The sequence below is a fragment of the Rousettus aegyptiacus genome, unplaced genomic scaffold (genome assembly GCF_014176215.1).
Source record: "Rousettus aegyptiacus isolate mRouAeg1 unplaced genomic scaffold, mRouAeg1.p scaffold_m13_p_10, whole genome shotgun sequence".
In the NCBI taxonomy this organism is placed as follows: domain Eukaryota; kingdom Metazoa; phylum Chordata; class Mammalia; order Chiroptera; family Pteropodidae; genus Rousettus; species Rousettus aegyptiacus.
In genome coordinates this window covers 63,164,573-63,181,548 of record NW_023416285.1, presented here as the reverse complement: position 1 = coordinate 63,181,548, position 16,976 = coordinate 63,164,573, and the positions used below count along the sequence as shown (strand labels likewise).

The following is a 16,976-nucleotide window of genomic DNA, read 5'->3' as shown; positions in this document are numbered from 1 at the left end:
ATGTGTATATGATAGTTTTACATAGTACTTGGAAAGTATATTATCTCAGAAATAGCTATAACGTAGTTTGAAGATTACTACTCTATTTTATATCACTGAATTAATTTTATACAGCGTCACCTCCGCTAAGAAGGAAACAACCTCAACATAATAAAGGCCACTTATGAAAAGCCCACAGCTAACATCAATCCCAGTGGTGAAAGACTGAAAACTTTTCCTCTAAGATCAAAAACAAGGCAAGGATGCCCATTTTTACCACTTCTGTTCAACATAGTACTGGAAATCGTGCCCAGAGCATTTAGGCAAGAAAAAGAAATAAAAGGCATCCACATTGGAAAGAAGTAAAATTTTATTTCCAGATGAACTAAATCTAAAGATTCCATAAAAAAATAAAAAATAAAATAACTGATAAACAAATTCAGCAAAGTTGCAGGATATAAATGCAAAACACAACAATCAGGTGTGTTTCAATACAGTAATAATTAAAATCCAAAAAGGGAATAAGTAAAATTAATCCCTGAAACTATAAATGGCATTTATAGGAAAAAAATCTTAAAATTCATACGGAATATCAAGGGACCTGGAATAGCCAAAACACTCTTAAAGATGAAGAACATTGTTAGTGCACTTTTAATTCTGCATTTGTGGCTTTAGTTTTATTGCAATACTTTTATATCTCATACTTTTCCTATTCTACCTTCTTTTACATCTTCTGTGCTCATGCACACAACATACTGAACACAACTTCTCATGTCTTGTTGGCATTGCTCAAGAATGACAACTGGCTCACAAAAGATTCCCATTTGGTCTTAGTATTTTTTTAAATTAAATTTATTGGAGTGACATTGGCTAATAAAATTATATTTTAAGTCTACAATTCAGCAATATGTCATGTATCTATTGCATTATGTGTTCATTTTGGCATTCAGTGTTCTGTGTTGCATTTCAGAGGATCTGTGTTGGTAGTAGCAGGTAGAGAGAAAGCAAATAGGATAGTAAAATCAGGAAATGATAGTGCTATAAGATGAATTTTGAAGATCAGGGTTCAAGGAAAGTCCTACAGTATACAGGCAAAAAAAAAGACTTTCAGGGGCCCTCTTGTTTCAGATGTTATAAATAGGTTTCTGTGAGCATTCAGGATACTGAGAAATTAAACAGTAGCCTCAACTTTGCCTCCTCTTCATTGATATTGAGGCTCAGGGCTTAAAGCTTCAGATCCCACTGGTGAGAGGGAACATGAACTACTTGAAAAATGACTTGGTCTTATTTTTAATGTGACTTAGTGATAAGTATTCTTGACTTTAAGGTGTTTACCTTATAAGCTTTTTATTCCTAGGAAGAGATTAAAAGAAATCTCTCTGAAATGCGAAATCTTGAAGAAACAATGGCAAAACTTCAACTGGTAAGTAGATGTCATATTGATTTGCTAGAACTTTCCATAAGAAAATTTTTATGCTTTAGTTTACATATATGTATATTTTTAATTGACATATCATAATATTCAGGGTTTTAAGTGTATAATTTAGTGGTTTTGTTGTAGTCACTAAGTAGCACAGACATCACTATTATCTAATAAGAACGTTTTTCTTACTCTAAAAAAAAAACCTCATATACATTAGCAGCCACTCTTAATTTTCCTTTGCTCAGCCCTTGACAACTATTAATCTACTTCCTATTTCCGTAGATTTGCCTATCCTGGACGGTTTATATAAGTGGAACCATACAACATACGATCTTTTGTATCTGGTTTCTTTCATTTAGCACAGTTGTTCTTAAGGTTCACGCTTGCTGTAGCATGTATCCAGTACTTCCTGTTTATGGCTGAATAGTATTCCATTGTATGGTTGAATAGTATTCCATTGTATTCCATTCATATATAGTAGATAGCAAAATTAAAATTTGGAAAACCTCTTAGGAATTTTGTACTCTTTTAACTACACGATTGTTCAAAACATTGGTTATAAGGATGCTCAGTGAACTTAGGGGAAGAGTAGATGAACTCAGTGAGAACTTTAACAAAGAGATAGAAAACATGAAAATGCAGATAGAAAACATAAGAAAGAACCAGTCAGGAATGAAGAATACAGTAAGTTAAATGAAGAATACATTAAAAGAATTAATAATTTAGATGGAGCAGAGGATTGAATCAGTGATTTGGAAAATAAGGTAGCAGAAAACATCCAACTGGAACAGCAGAAACAAAAAATTTAAGAAAATGATAATAGTTTAAGTGGCCTGTGGGACAACATCAGGCATACCAACATTCGCATCATAGGAGTACCAGAAGGACAAGAGAGAGAGCAAGAAATTGAAAACCTATTTGAAGAAATAATGATGAAAAACTTTCCTAACCTGGTGAATGGAAACAGACATACAAGCCCAGGAAGCTCAGAGTCCCAAACAAGATGAACCCAAACAGGCCAATACCAAGACACATATTTAAAATGCCAGAGGTTAAAGACAAAGACAGACTCTTAAAGCATCAAGAGAAAAGCAGTTAGTTATGTACAAAGGAGCTCCCATAAGACTGTCAGCTGATTTCTTAACAGAAATTTTTGCAGCCCAGAAGTGATTGGCATGAAATATGCAAAGCAATGAAAAGCAAGGACCTACAACCAAGAGTACCCAGCAAAGCTATCATTTAGACTCAAAGGACAGATAAAGAGTTTCCTAGACAAAAAAAGCTAAAGAAATTCATCACCGCCAAGCCAATATTATAGGAAATGCTGGAGGGACCTCTTTAAGAAGGAAAAAATATCAAAAATATGAATAATAAAATGTCAATAACTACTTATCTGTCAGCAATTACTTTAAAGGTAAATAAGTACTCCAATCAAAAGCCATAGGGTGACTGAATGCATAAGAAAACAAGATCCTTGCATATGCCTACAAGAGACTCACTTCAGATCAAAAGATGCACAGAGACTAAAATTAAAGGGATGTAAAAATATATGAAAATGAAAAAAAGCTTACTTATACCAGCCAAAATAGACTTTCATACAAAGGCTATAACAGACAAAGAAGAACCCAGTAATCCCACTTCTGGATATTCATCCGAAAAACCCAAAATACTACTTTGGAGGGACATGTGCATCCATATGTTCATCGCAACAGTATTTATGATAGTGATGATATGGAGGTAACCTGAGTGTCTATCAGTAGATGAATGTATAAAGAAGAGGTGATATATATACAGTGGGATATTGTATATATAAATACATAAAAATAAGTAGAAGAATGAAATCTTGTCATCTACAATAACATGGATATACCTAGAGAGTATTGTGCTGAGTAGAGTAAGTCAGACAAAGACAAATGCCATATGATTTCACTTACATGTGGAATCTAAGGAACAAAATAAAACAAACTCACAGATACAGAGGACATTTTGAGGTTTGACAGATAAGGGGGTTGAGAGGGTTGGTTAAAGAGAAAAAGGGGTTAGAAAGTACAAATTGGTAATGACAAAACAGTCACGGGTTTGTAAAGTATAGCATAGGAATATAGTAGTAACCGTATGATGTCAGATGGGCACTAGATTTGTTCGGGTGATCACTTCGTAAGTTATATAAATGTCTAATCACTATGCTGAAAAAGAAGAAAAAACTTTAAAAAATGAAGCCATTGTGATACATTGGCATATAGTCAGTGCTCGAGTTCTTGTTTATTTTTTATGTGCTTACTATGGAAAACATATCACAATGGTTTCCTTTTTATTCAACTGAAGGGATTCAATTCAATTCAGTATTGAATAATCAAATTAGCTAAACCTGCTAAATGTTAGTCCATTCTTGAGTCTCATGGATATTGTAAAATGCTCTTATGTGGTCAATAAACAGAAAAGAGATGAGCATCTACATATTTGATGACATCTTTACATTGTAAAACACAACATAAGCTCCATGAGGGTAGGGATATTTGCTGTTTGTTTGCTACTGTTTATATGCAAGCTATAAACAGTTAATTGTGATTCAAAGTGCTTGTCTCATAACTATTACCAAGTTTTAACAGTGTTGGCTGACAGTAAGATGTTGCTATAGTTATTTTCTGACTCATTTTACTTTTTCCATTAGTGCCATATTTTGTGTATTTTTAAGATAAGCACTAATGATATCTATAACTAACATTTATTAAGCACTTTCCATAGCCCGGACACTGTAGAGTGCTTCACATTCATACATCCATTCTCAGCAGTGAATCTTCAGTGTCCAGGTACTGGTCTTATCCCCATTGTGCAGTTGAGGCTGAGAGAATAACCAGTGGAGTTATAAATACCTATGATAGTGTTAGAGCACTGTCTTTCTTCTGCCCTCCTTTAAAAGTAAAAATATTGTACAAGTACATTTTCATTTGAAAAAAATAGGACAATGTGCTAAACAAATTAAAAGGAAATAAAATCTAACACTACTACTCAGAAAAGAACACTGTTAACATTTGGGTTTTATGGTGCTTTTAGCCACAACCAATTTAACTTTAGTCGAAACCATACATTTGATAAAAGTATTTGTGTTTATATGTGTGTATGTGAATTACTCTTTAAACATACTTAAAAATATTTTAAGTGCTATAGTATTTTATAAACTCATTGGAAATCTTAATAAAAGTATTAAAATTTGCAGGAATTAAACTTATGCCATAAAGAAAAAGAGAGACTAAATGATGAACTCCTTATAAAATCAGACCTTGAAACTGTTGTTTATCAGCTTGAACAAGAAAAGCAAAGACTTGCCAAAAAACTGGAAAGTTTTGCAGTTACAGGTAAGATGTCAAATGTTGATAACTTAAAAAGTGATTGTGATAGTCTCTTGGTGTATTGTTTTTCTTAGCAGATGATATCTGTAGAGTGCTTGCTTATGACAGAAACCACACTACACAGTGTAGAGACAGAAGAAAATCTCCCTCAAAGACCTTACAGAATTCTTGTTTTTTTGACTTGTTAGTATAGAGAAACCTACTTGAATATCTTTTAATAGAAATATATTCTTCTTTGAGGCAGACTGATAATAGAATTCATTAAGACTAAGAGGAAAACAGTTCTAAAATAGTGAAAAATTGTCTATGGCCATGCTACCCAGAACAAGCCTGAACACGTCTGATCTTGGAAGCTAAGCAGGGTCAGGCCTGGTTAGTACTTGGATGGGAGACCACCTAGGAAGACCAGCAGGTGTAGGTATGAAAAATGAAAAAATAAGGGATTGAAAGCTGACAGGGTTCTTGCAATCTGTGAAGTCAACGAAGGGTTGCTTTGCCTAAGAAATAAATAAATAAATAAAATGAAGTAATGAAAAATTAAAGAACGGAATTTTTGTAAGAAAATGCAGTTGTATCACCTGAAAATACACACATGCACGTGCGCGCGCGCACACACACACACAATGAAATAGGTTAACTTTCTGCGACGTACCAGTCCTAAATGATTTTTAAAGAAGCATATAAGAATTCGTCCGTCCGTCCATCTGTTCGTCCGTCCGTCCGTCCATCCATCCATCCATCCATCCATCCATCCATCCATCCATTCGACAAATGTTTATGAGCCTCTCATGGTCAGGATGCAAGGGTATATGATGGTAAACAAGACACACAAGATCTCTGCTCTTTTGGAGCCTTTATTCTAGTTAGACAAACTAGTAGCATGTAATGAAGAGGTTAATTTTAGATGATAAGAGGTATCAAGATAAATGGGAAGTGCTAGAGATCTACCGATTGAAGGGCTCAGTGACAAGATGCCAGCCAGATGAAGATTTGGGGGCAGAGTTTTTCAGGCACACGGAGTGGTAAGTGCAGAAGGAAATGAAAGAAAGTATGTTGTATTAAAAGGGCTTTTCCTAGGTTCTTCAGCATTCATGTGGATAATGTATTTGACTCCTTTCTACTTACTAGCTGTATGACTTGGACACATTATTTAACCTCTCTGTGCTGTAGTTTCCCAATCTGTGGAGTTAATGATGGCACCTACCCAAAAGGTTGTGAGTATTAAATGGGTCGATATAGTAAATTGCTTAACCTATGTAGAAAAGTTTGCAATTTACTTCCTTTCATAGCTAGCTATGGTCTATCATTTCAGCATCATCTTTCAGATATCTGAAACTCGCCTTGTTTCTCTGTGCTTTGGATGCATACTTTGCTAAAAACCCAGCCATGGATCAGCCAAAACTTTTACCTTCTACATGTTTACACATGAGCAGCTAGACACCGCTTGTTGTATACCAGACACATCTATAGCACTGTAGATTAGGTGTTCTTGAACCTCAGCAGCACCTTCAGTGATGTATGAAAGTTTTATTCTATGTTACTTACTGTTTGATCTCCCACTCTGCAGGGAACTTTTCAAATATGTTCCATCCTTAGTAAGCTTGTGACTTTCATTCACCCTCCTTCTAAGCAAGCATTCTTATCTCCAGCTTCCCTAAGAGAATGGAAACTACCAGGGAGGCATTCCATTAGTTTCCTGTCCCCAGGTCTTAAACCTGTCCATCTTTATATTCCCTCCTGTTAAAATGGAGTTTGTCCCTATATGAAAGGCTACAGCCTCCATCTATCCTCTGGTCCTATCTTCTCTAACTTTATAAACTTTACATATTTAGTCTTTGTCCTGTTTTTGTTTTTGTTTTCTATTGGTATTCAGACAGGCTTACCTCATCCATTCTAAAACAAAAACTTTGTCTCATTCCTCTCCAGCCATTCTTTCCTCTTGATAGCTTTAATATATTGAAAAGTTATCCACACTTGCTGTTCCTGCTTGATCGCTCACTAACTACCGTTTAGTTTCTCAATCCACTGCAGTTGGCTTCTGTCTCCATCTCACCAACGCAACCGCTTTTGTTAAGGTCATCACTCAATACCATTATGCTAAATGCAGTGGACACTTTTCATTCATTAATTCATTTGCTTTCTTAGCAGTTAACACAGTTGCCCATTTATTCTCACTCGCCTAGCTGCTGCTTACGTCTCTGGTCACCTCTTCTCAGGACTAATTTGCCTATTCAGCCTTCAGATTGCATTGCACACTGTTCTTCTATAGCTTTTATCCTACTATAATTAGAATAATTGTTTGTCCTTGGCTATATTGTTCATACTTATATCCTTAACTAGTGCTGGGCATGTCGTAAATAGTAAGTACTGTCGAATGAATGAAAGGAGAGATGGGAGTGAATCATTGTGTCTTGAAAATCATTTCCTGTCTCAGAGTTGTAATGAGTATCAGTTAAGTCAGATTGAACTATATGAAATTACCAGTATTAGGTTATTTTTGAGTCATGAAAAGGTAATTTTTATGGAAGAAGTTAATTGTGCTTATTGGGAGGACAATTAGTTGTTTTGATCTCTTTTATGTATATACTGTATTAAATTCAAGCTTAATGTTAAAATTGTATATATTATAGTTAATTGAAGATAGATTTTCTTTTATTGCATTTTCAAGTCACCAGAAAGTACCATGTGGTAATTTATTGCTTCATTTTGTAGTACTAAATAGTACCCATCTTTATGAATAAGGCAAAAGCAGCAAGACAGACTTATTGGACTTTATTTAAACTTTTGATTTAATTTTCACTTTGTTATTTTTCTCCTCAACATTTACCTCTTTGATATCTAGCAGTTGTGGCAGCATACCAAACAGTTAATGATTTTTAGTAGCGTGCATTCTAAAAGTTATTGGTATAATTTATTTGGCTGATTATTCATTTTAAATGCAACACTGTTTTAAGATATAATTACTTTAATTTGCAGAAAGAGAACTTACTTTGGAGGTTGAGAGGATGAGGCTAGAACATGGAATAAAACGTCGAGACAAGTCACCTTCTCGTTTAGATACATTTCTGAAAGGTATAGAAGAAGAACGAGATTTTTATAAGAAAGAGCTAGAAAGACTTCAACATATAGTACAGCGAAGATCTTGCTCTACAAATTATTCTGCACGTGAAAAAATTCCAATATTTAAAACACTAGAAAAGGTAACATCTCTTTATAAGAGTAATTGATAAGGCAAGAGAGTATCTTTCTGAACTAACTTTCCTGGTTTAATATTGTATTAAATGTGACTTTGCTCATACTTGCTTTCAAAAAGTCTTTCTTAGTTTTGGTTTTCATTGTATTTTCTGACTGACACTATAGGGACACTGCATTAATTAGGAAAACTACTTAAGAACAAAGCATAACAAAACTACTTAAGAACAAAGCACACTGGAAATTAAGGAAAGATCACACACATTAGGTATATGGAAGGAATGCAGGGGTGTTCCAGAGTGTGGGTTTCTGGAAAGCAGAACCAGAAACTCATGCTACTGGACATTTCCTCTCTTTCTAGCCTTTACTTTCGATATCAGCTGCATTTTTCTCTCAAAGCAGAGTGGCCTTTCCACATGGCAGGCAAGGTGGCTTTATGCCATTCACAGCATTGTGCAGACCATGTATCTTCCATCTTAGCCATACAACAGGGAGGAAGTAGAAAGTGAAAGTGGGTGCTGGGCAGATCATACCGTTTGTACCATACAACCACATTTACAGGTTGGTAGTCTAAAGATATATAGTAGGTACAGTTAACTATGATTCATGAGAGATTAAAATCATGTGTCTATGTCAGTTCCTAATTATTTTCAATGTTTTATATCATTTGAGTTTTTTTAAGCTTTGGAGCTATAGAAGTCCTGTAGGTTTGTATGACTCTAACATTATCTATACACTAGAGAAAATTAGGGGAAGTTGGGAGTATACTCATTAAAACTCAAAACCTTTTATTTCAGACTTGGCTAAATTTGCCAGTTGTATTATCTTTTTCCCAAAAATACTTTATCAGCTGTCAAATGGTTTTGACTTGTTTTCCGATTTTGTTTTATAATCTCATTGGCTAATGGCTGGATTTGGTTTACAGGTATCAGTATAAACACTGTAATATGTTCTCTGTTACAAACAATGAATTGGGAAAATAACAGTGTAAATTAACTTATGTGTCACTAAGTTGTTTTTTTTTTAACTCCATATACACTTAGGACTCAGGAAAAATAAATCACCGAATTGACCACCTTCATCGTGTAGTAGTATCTTGCACAAAATGATTGTTTAGTTTAATCAAGTATTTATTAAATAGAACTGAGTAGATAAATATTTCTAAGTGTTTAACCTGAATATTTAATTCAGTTGCTTGGTATGGATTCAGTTGAAAGACAAATAAGAAATTCTTGTAAGGTACTAGTAAAATTAGGAGAGACTTTTTCCCCTTTAAGTTATTTACTTTCTTGAAATGTTCTAATGTTATGTGACATAGATATTTTATTTTCCAAAGTTTAGAAGTTAGGGTGTTCAGAGCCTTTTAGAGTCCTAGTAATAAATTGCAGCCATGGTAGGAAAGAGTGGGTCTGTACATGAATGAAATGAGTGGAATGTTCAGATAGTCGTGAGTGCTGGTAACTAGAGAGTGCATCCCCACCTAAAATTGAGTATTTTAAACATGTTTAGAAACACTTGGTTAGCAAACAGCAAAGACTACTTCAAAGCTGGATTTAGTACAAGCTGTGAGTTTTCAACCCCTGCTTTATGAGAAACTGTTAGGCACAGTTTCTTGGGATTGCAATAACTCAGAAAAAATATTAACATTTTTAATATCAGTGATCTTTGTCAGCAATACACCCATTGCTCTGTCATCTGGAAAGGGCACTGTCCTCTTTCACCTTGTACTCACCATCATTCCAACTGCGCGTTTTCAGTATAGTGTAGTGGAAAGTGCTTTTGGAGTTGGAGGCCTAATCAAAGTTCTCACTTCACAGACTGGCTTTATGACCTTGGAATCCCAGTTCTTCATTTGCAAAGTGAGGAAAGTAACTACCTCTTATGAAGATTATATGAGCTAACTTGCATAAGGGTTCAGTGTAACATCTACTTCCTAGTAAATGTTTCATTTCCTTATTATTTGCTGGTTCCAAGCACATCAGGTCTGGGTTGAAAGTCAAGTTCAGTTCAACAGATATATACTGAAGACTTGCTATGAATGACGCCCTGGGGATAAGAGAAAAAAGGACATAGTTCTTATCTTCATAACTTTCTGCATTGTCTGTGTGTGACCTTGTGTTAGTGTATGCGTGTGCGTGCATGTGTGCGTGTATGTGTGTGTGTGTGTGTTTTGGGAACAATTAAGTGGTAAAAGGAGTTATTGACAATTATATTTTAACACAAATATAAATATATATTCAAGATACATTTTAAAAAGAGCTAGAGTTCCTGCTTAGGAAGGCCATTCAATAAATATTAGGGAATTCATTTTATCAGCTATGATACTAGGCACTGAAGATGTGGTGAATAACACCAGATAACCTACTATGTCCCTCGTAGAGCTTATATTTTGATGGTAAAGACATATATTAAACACGTAATCATATAAATGACTATCATCTCATTTATAATAACTGTTAATGAAGAAAGAATATGCGAAAGATTCAGAATGCTATGAGAGTATATAGAGGGACGTCTAAATTAGACTGGAGAATCTGGAAGGACTCCTTAGAAAAAGTGACATTTAAGCTGAGACCTAGATAATAATGAAAATAGACTGTCGAATCCTTATTCAGCGAGCTCTCCTTTTTTGAAGTCTATCAGATCACTTCCTTTCTGTAAGATGTTTAGGTATGGTTAGGTTACAGTTTTTTTTTTTTTATATATAGTTATTTAAGGCTTGATTAAGTACTCAAACTCTAATCTGCTTTTGTCCTAGAAGATGTCTTATCCTTTAAGGTATCCAGATAAAAACTCTCATCCATAAGCGTTGATTTTGCTTATTTAACCAAGAAGATAACACATTTCCAAGTGGTAGGTAAGGGGTACCTCACAGATATTACCACTTACCAAGTCTACATTGGACATGGTATGTGCACAGTAGATATTGAATAACATAGGTCAGGATGCTTTCCAGTGTATCAGATTAACAGATTATCCCTAGTGGGACTTTCGAATTTAGTACTTTAAGAAACCATAGATCTCAAGTCTATATTTACCATCTTTATTTTCCACAGTAGCTGTGAAGATAGTGAACCTCTGATTATGCTAGAATAATAGGTAGAATCTTGTTTTAGAAATGTTGGAAGTAGTTGCTTAATGTACACTGCCTGGTAGAAATATTTACATTTATCTGACTACAAAAATAGACCTCACGTTAGTTTGAAGCTAGGAGAGTTGGAGAGTGGTGTGCCTGGGACATTGATCTTAGATTCAATCACAGGAAACTGAGGAATATACTAGGCCACTATACTTGCACCGGGTGAGCAGGCACATATTACCTCCTACTTCTTTTCCTGGAGAGGGTTATAAATCAGTGGTTCCCAACAATTAGCATGCACCAGAATCCCCTGGACCGCTTGATAAACTACGGTTACTGAGCTTCTCCCCAGAGTTGTTTATTAAGTAGGTCTGGGATGGGTGCCAAAACTTGCATGTCTTAACTATTTTCTAGATGCTGCTGATGCTTCTGGTCTGCACATTATACTTTAGTTATCACCAGTGTAAAAACTCCAGGAGAATGACACTTGAAGCATCTGATAGAATCTGATCAAGTAATATCATTGGCAGCAGGGTCCCTTTCTAGGAACTTGAAGGCCAGGAAATTTGCCCCAGTACTGCCAACTCTGTTATTTCCTGTTCTCATTATTGATTAAAAATTGTGTTCCGTAACTACATTAAAGGAACTTGTGTTCTTTTTTCTGTTAGCATCTTTTAGTCAGCCTCATATTTTAGACAACCTTGGGGTGATAATTATAACATGATAACTTCTGTTTTTAAATTATGTTTCAGGGTGATTACAATTCAGAAATTCATCTGATCACAAGAGAAAGAGATGAACTTCGGCATATGCTGGAAAGGTTTGAAAAATATATGGAGGATATACAGTCCAACGTTAAATTACTGACAGCAGAAAGAGATAAACTAAGTGTCTTATATAATGAAGTAAGAAACTGATTATAACTAAGCTAACAGATTATATAGAATCAGTTAACTATAATGGAGCCAGTATATAACCTTTAAATTACTGTAATATATGGACCTTGTATTCATTCACGATTAGAATTAGTAGTTTCTACTATCATCTTGTTCCCAAAGCAGAGATTTATTTCTCCATGTTTATTCTTTTCTCTTATGTGTGTCAGGTCAGTTAGAGGTAATCTAAAACTACCTGGAACAGGTCTTAGACTGACTCTGAGCCATGTTAGTTCTTGGGATTTGGACATGTTAGGATATCTCTATCAAACAGTCGGCAGCACCCACTATTTGAGGGGGGTTGGTATATAGAATGTTGAGGACTTAGACCCTAGTGAGAAAACTCTAGGGAAGAGAGACTATGGCTTGGCCCACTTATAAAGCCCCAGTTGTCAGAAGCCAGGGTGAATCTGAGCAAAGCATGATATCTATCACATAATTTGTTCTCATGCCAATCTCCCACGAAATCCTGCTACTTCAAGAGGGTAAGAAGGACATGCAAGTTAAAAGGTCAAGTTGAAAAAGCTGTTTTCACTTTTGGAACTTTTTTGGGATTTTGCAGTACAAATTGATCCACTTCTGGGCTTTCCTCACTTTTGGCTTAGATTTCAGTTTCTTGGGTCTGCTTAGTTAACTACTGGTTGTCCAACTAGTTAACTACTAGTTGTCCAAAAGTTTGTGACTAGTACTTCCCACAATTTCCTTTTCTTTTTGTTTTTCCTCTTCTTCCCCTTCCCCTCCTCCTCCCCTCTCCCCCCCTCCTTGGACTGTGGAAGGAGAACAAAGGTAAAATGTGTTTTAGCTTGCCTTTTTTTTAACCGAGAGAATATCCAAAGTGTTTTTTATGTATATCTTTTAATTCTTTAAGGCTCTGGTAGAATTATCTTCATTAAGACAAGAATCCGCCCAAAGCACAGTCTCCCATAATGTTGTTAGTCTTATGGAAAAGGAAAAAGAACTTGTATTATCTGACTTAAGAAGGATTATGGCAGAAAAGGAAGCTTTAAAAGACAAGTTAAAAGTAAGTAATAAGATTGCCTTATTTTTGAAAGGTATTTTATTGAGAAAAATAGAGATCTTGATATATGTTTTCCTGTGAAGTGACTATTTAGAATGTACAACTAGATCAGGGGTTGACAAACAGAGGCACATGAGCCAAATGTGGACCACTATGTTTTTGTATGGCCTATAAGCTAAGAATGGTGTTTACATTTTTAAATCATTGAGAAAATATCAATAGAATATTTCATGACACATGGAAATTTTAAAATTTAAATTTCATTGTTGGTAAATGTTGTTGGAACCATGCTCATTCATTTATATATTCTGCGTGGCTTCTTTTGTGCTGCAGTGGCAGAGTTGGGTAATGACAACAAACTGTATGGCCCATAAGGCCAAAAATATGTATTTAATACAAAATCATTAAATTCTGATTGCAATAGACAGGCAGTTCTTCATGTGAAGGGACATTTTTTTTCTTTTTCTTTTTTTTGTAAAAAAGCTTTATTGAGATATTCACATACCATATAATTCACCCATTTCAAGTGTATAATTCAGTGGTTTTTAATATAGTCACAGACTTGTTTAACCATCACCACAATCAATTTTAGAGTATTTTCATTGCCTCAGAAAGAAACTTTATACCCATTATAACCTACTCTCCATTTACTTCCAGACTCCTCGGTCCAAGGCAATCACTAATCTGCTTTCTGTTGCTATAGGTTTACCTACTCTGGACATTTCATATAAATTGAATCATTCAGCATGTGTTTTTTTTTCTGTCTGGCTTTTCTCACTTAGCGTCATGTTTTCAGGGTTTATCCATGTTGTGGTATGTGTCAATACTTTTTTCTTTTTTATTGTGGAATAATATGGTATAGGTAAACAACATTTTATTTATCATTTGGGTGTTTTCTACTTTCTGACTATTAAGAGTAATGGTGCTATGAATAGCCATGTACAACTTTTTGTATGGATGTGTGTTTTTATTTATCTTGGGTTTATACCTTCATATAAATATATGAAACCATTTGAGCAATAGCCAGGATGTTTCCCTGAGGAGCTATCCCTTTTATATTTCCAATAGCAGTGTATAAGAGTTCTAACTTCTCTGCATTCTCACCAACACTTGCTATTGTCTGTCTTTTTTATTATTATGCTGGTGGATATGAAGTAGTATTCATTGTGGCTTTGATTTGCATTTTCTCAATGGCTTATGTTGAGCATATTTTCATGTGCTTAGCTTCCCATGTATGTATCTTCTTTGGAGAAAAAGTCTAAGTCATTTTTAGCCCATTTTTAAATTGGGTTATTTGTCTCATTATTACTGAGCGATGAATCTTTATATATTCTGGATACAAGCCCCTTTATCAGATACATGATTTGCAAATACTTTCCTTCGTTCTGTGGGTTGTCTTTTCAGTTTCTTAATAGTCTCCTTTGAATCACAAGCATTTTTAATTTTGATGAAGTTTGATTTTTTTTTTTTTTTTTTTTTTTCTATTTACGCTTTTGATATCATATCTAGTGGCAGTATCTTTTTTTTTTTTTTAGGTCACTGAATGTTCTTTTCTGATACTTCTTTTTTCTTTTTCTTTTTTAATTTACTTATTTTGTTTTCAAGTACAGTACATTGGTTATACATCTACATAGTTCATAAAATGATCCCTCCAATTGCTCCCTCCCTCCCTCCCCTAACCCTCTACCAACCCAAAGTATTAATGCTAATTGAATTCCTTATGCCATGCTCTCCATCCCCGTGACCATCCATTGGCTACTGATTTGTACTTCTTTAATCCTTCACCCCATTCTCCCAGCCCCCAACGCCCCCTCCCTTGTCTGTCACCAAATCGTCCATTATATTTGTGAGTCTATTTTTGGTTACTTCATTTTGTTTCTTAGATTCCGCACATAAGTGAAATCATATAGTGTTTATATTTCTCTATCTGACTTAAAATACCTTCTAGGTCCATCAAAGCAATACCTTTTTCCATCCCCTTCCTTTTAGTCTCTGTGTGTCTATTAGTCTGAAGTGACTCTTTTGTATTTTTTCTTCTTAAAGAAGTCCCTCCAACATTTTCTGGCTTGGGGTTGAAAATTCCTTTAGCTTATTTTTGTCTGGGAAGCTCTTTATCTGTCCTTCAACTCTAAATGATAGCTTTGCTGGGTAAAGTATCCTTGGTTGTAGATCCTGGGTTTTCATCTTGTCCACTATTTTGTGCCAAGCCCTTCTGTCCTACATAGTTTGTTTTGAGAAATCAGCTCCCAGTCTTATGCGTATTCCATTGCAAGTAGTTATCTGTTTTTCTCTTGCAGCTTTTAATATTATTTCTTTGAATCTAACCTTTGGCATTTTAATTATAGTATGTCTTGGTGTGGGCCTGTTTGGATCCCTGAATTTTGGAATTCTCTGAGCTTCTTGGGGTTTTATATCCATTTCCTTCACCAGGTTGGGGAAGTTGTCCATCATTATTTCTTCAAACAGCTGTTCAACGTTTTGATTTTCTTAAGTTATGCCATTCAGACAGATGTTTCGACCCTTAATAGTGTCCTATATGCTCCTTAAATTATTTTTATATTCTTGCCATTCTGATTGCATGTCCTTGGCTTTCCTATCCTCTAGGTAGAGCATTAGATCCTTTTCTTTATTCACTTTGTTTATTTCATTTAATATACTTCTCATGTCAGATAATGTGTTCTTCATTTCAGACTGGTTCCATTTTCTAATTTCCATTTTCATTAGTATATTTTTTATCTCTGTCGAACTTTTCACCTAATTTATCTGCACTTCCCAGAAATTGTTTTAGCATCTTTATAACCAGTGTTTTGAACTCTGCATTTGTTAGATTGCTTGATTCCATTCTTTCTGGATCTCTGTTCTCTTCTCTCATATGGTTTCTCCTTCTTTGTCTTCCCATTTTGGCTGCCTGTCCATGTCTTGTTTCTGTGTACTAAGCACAGCTCCTATGTCTCTCGGTGTTATTAGTGTGAATTTGTGAAGTAGATGTCCAGAGGCACAGTGCTAAGAGGGGTTCAGCTGCAGGCCAAATTTAACTCAAGTCTCTACCCCTCTAGCACCACCTGTTAAGATTCAGCAAGGAATCCACAGGTGCTGTGCTTATAGTTGCCTCAAAAGGCCACACCAGAAACCAGGGCCAGCTGCCTCCAGTGTGAGTCTAGGGGCTGCTCAGCATGGAGCACCTGACTCGCTGAGGACATACCTGAATGTGACTTGGGTGGGGCTGCGAGATGGAGGAGGCAGCATTTTATTGAATCTTCTGGCCAGAGAGACCTCTGTTTTCCAGTTTGATGACATCACAGATATTGCTGGCACTTCTGTACAGCGGGAGTATCATCACCTTTGCTCTCATTCTGACAATGTCTCCTTGTAAGTCCCTGGTGTCCCCTGCATGCAGCCAGATCGGCACTGGTGCTCAGAGCCAGCAGGTCTGCACCTGTGAAAATCAACTCGCGGACACAGCCTCTTTAAGAGGTGTCCGCCGCTGCTGCAGCCTCCATCTCACTTAGCTGCTTAAGACTAGGCAGCTTTGTGTCCTCACCACTTCCTACCTTCTGCCGTTGCAAGGTGATTTCTCGGATTTCTCCCTAGTTATATGGCTTAGTCATCAAGATCCCAGGCGATTTTTCCTTGCTGCTGTTCCTGTTTCCATCACAACTTTGATTTGTTTGCCAGAGGGATGAACAGAGCCTCTATCATCTGTGCCAGTTTTTTTAGTCCTCTAGTGGCAGTATTTTATGTATCCTTTGTAATCTTGAAAAACGAATACATTATACATAAAGCAAGTACTCAGTACAGAAAAAGAACTCAATATTAACTATTCTTGTTACTATTATAGAGTACATAGTTTACTTCCAAAAATATGTTATTGACTTAATATTTAGAAATTAGTAACTAAAATTAGGAATAAGAACGTTTAAGCATTATCAGGTGGTCTTTATGCCATAAATTTTCAGTTGAAGTTTTACCCCAACAGAATACTTTCAATCAGGTTCTTTTG

General features: G+C 35.5%; 1 protein-coding gene across 2 annotated transcripts in view; it reads left to right on the top strand.

Moving 5' to 3' along the window:
• Positions 1 to 16,976, top strand: part of CEP135 (centrosomal protein 135) — a 67,662-nt gene that overhangs the window by 15,970 nt on the left and 34,716 nt on the right. For both annotated transcript variants that reach the window (XM_036227917.1, XM_036227916.1), the window contains exons 9-13: positions 1,337 to 1,402; positions 4,620 to 4,758; positions 7,729 to 7,952; positions 11,776 to 11,928; positions 12,827 to 12,979. In XM_036227917.1, the coding sequence (XP_036083810.1) occupies positions 1,337 to 1,402; positions 4,620 to 4,758; positions 7,729 to 7,952; positions 11,776 to 11,928; positions 12,827 to 12,979 (735 nt within the window). The remainder of the gene's footprint in view (positions 1 to 1,336; positions 1,403 to 4,619; positions 4,759 to 7,728; positions 7,953 to 11,775; positions 11,929 to 12,826; positions 12,980 to 16,976) is intronic.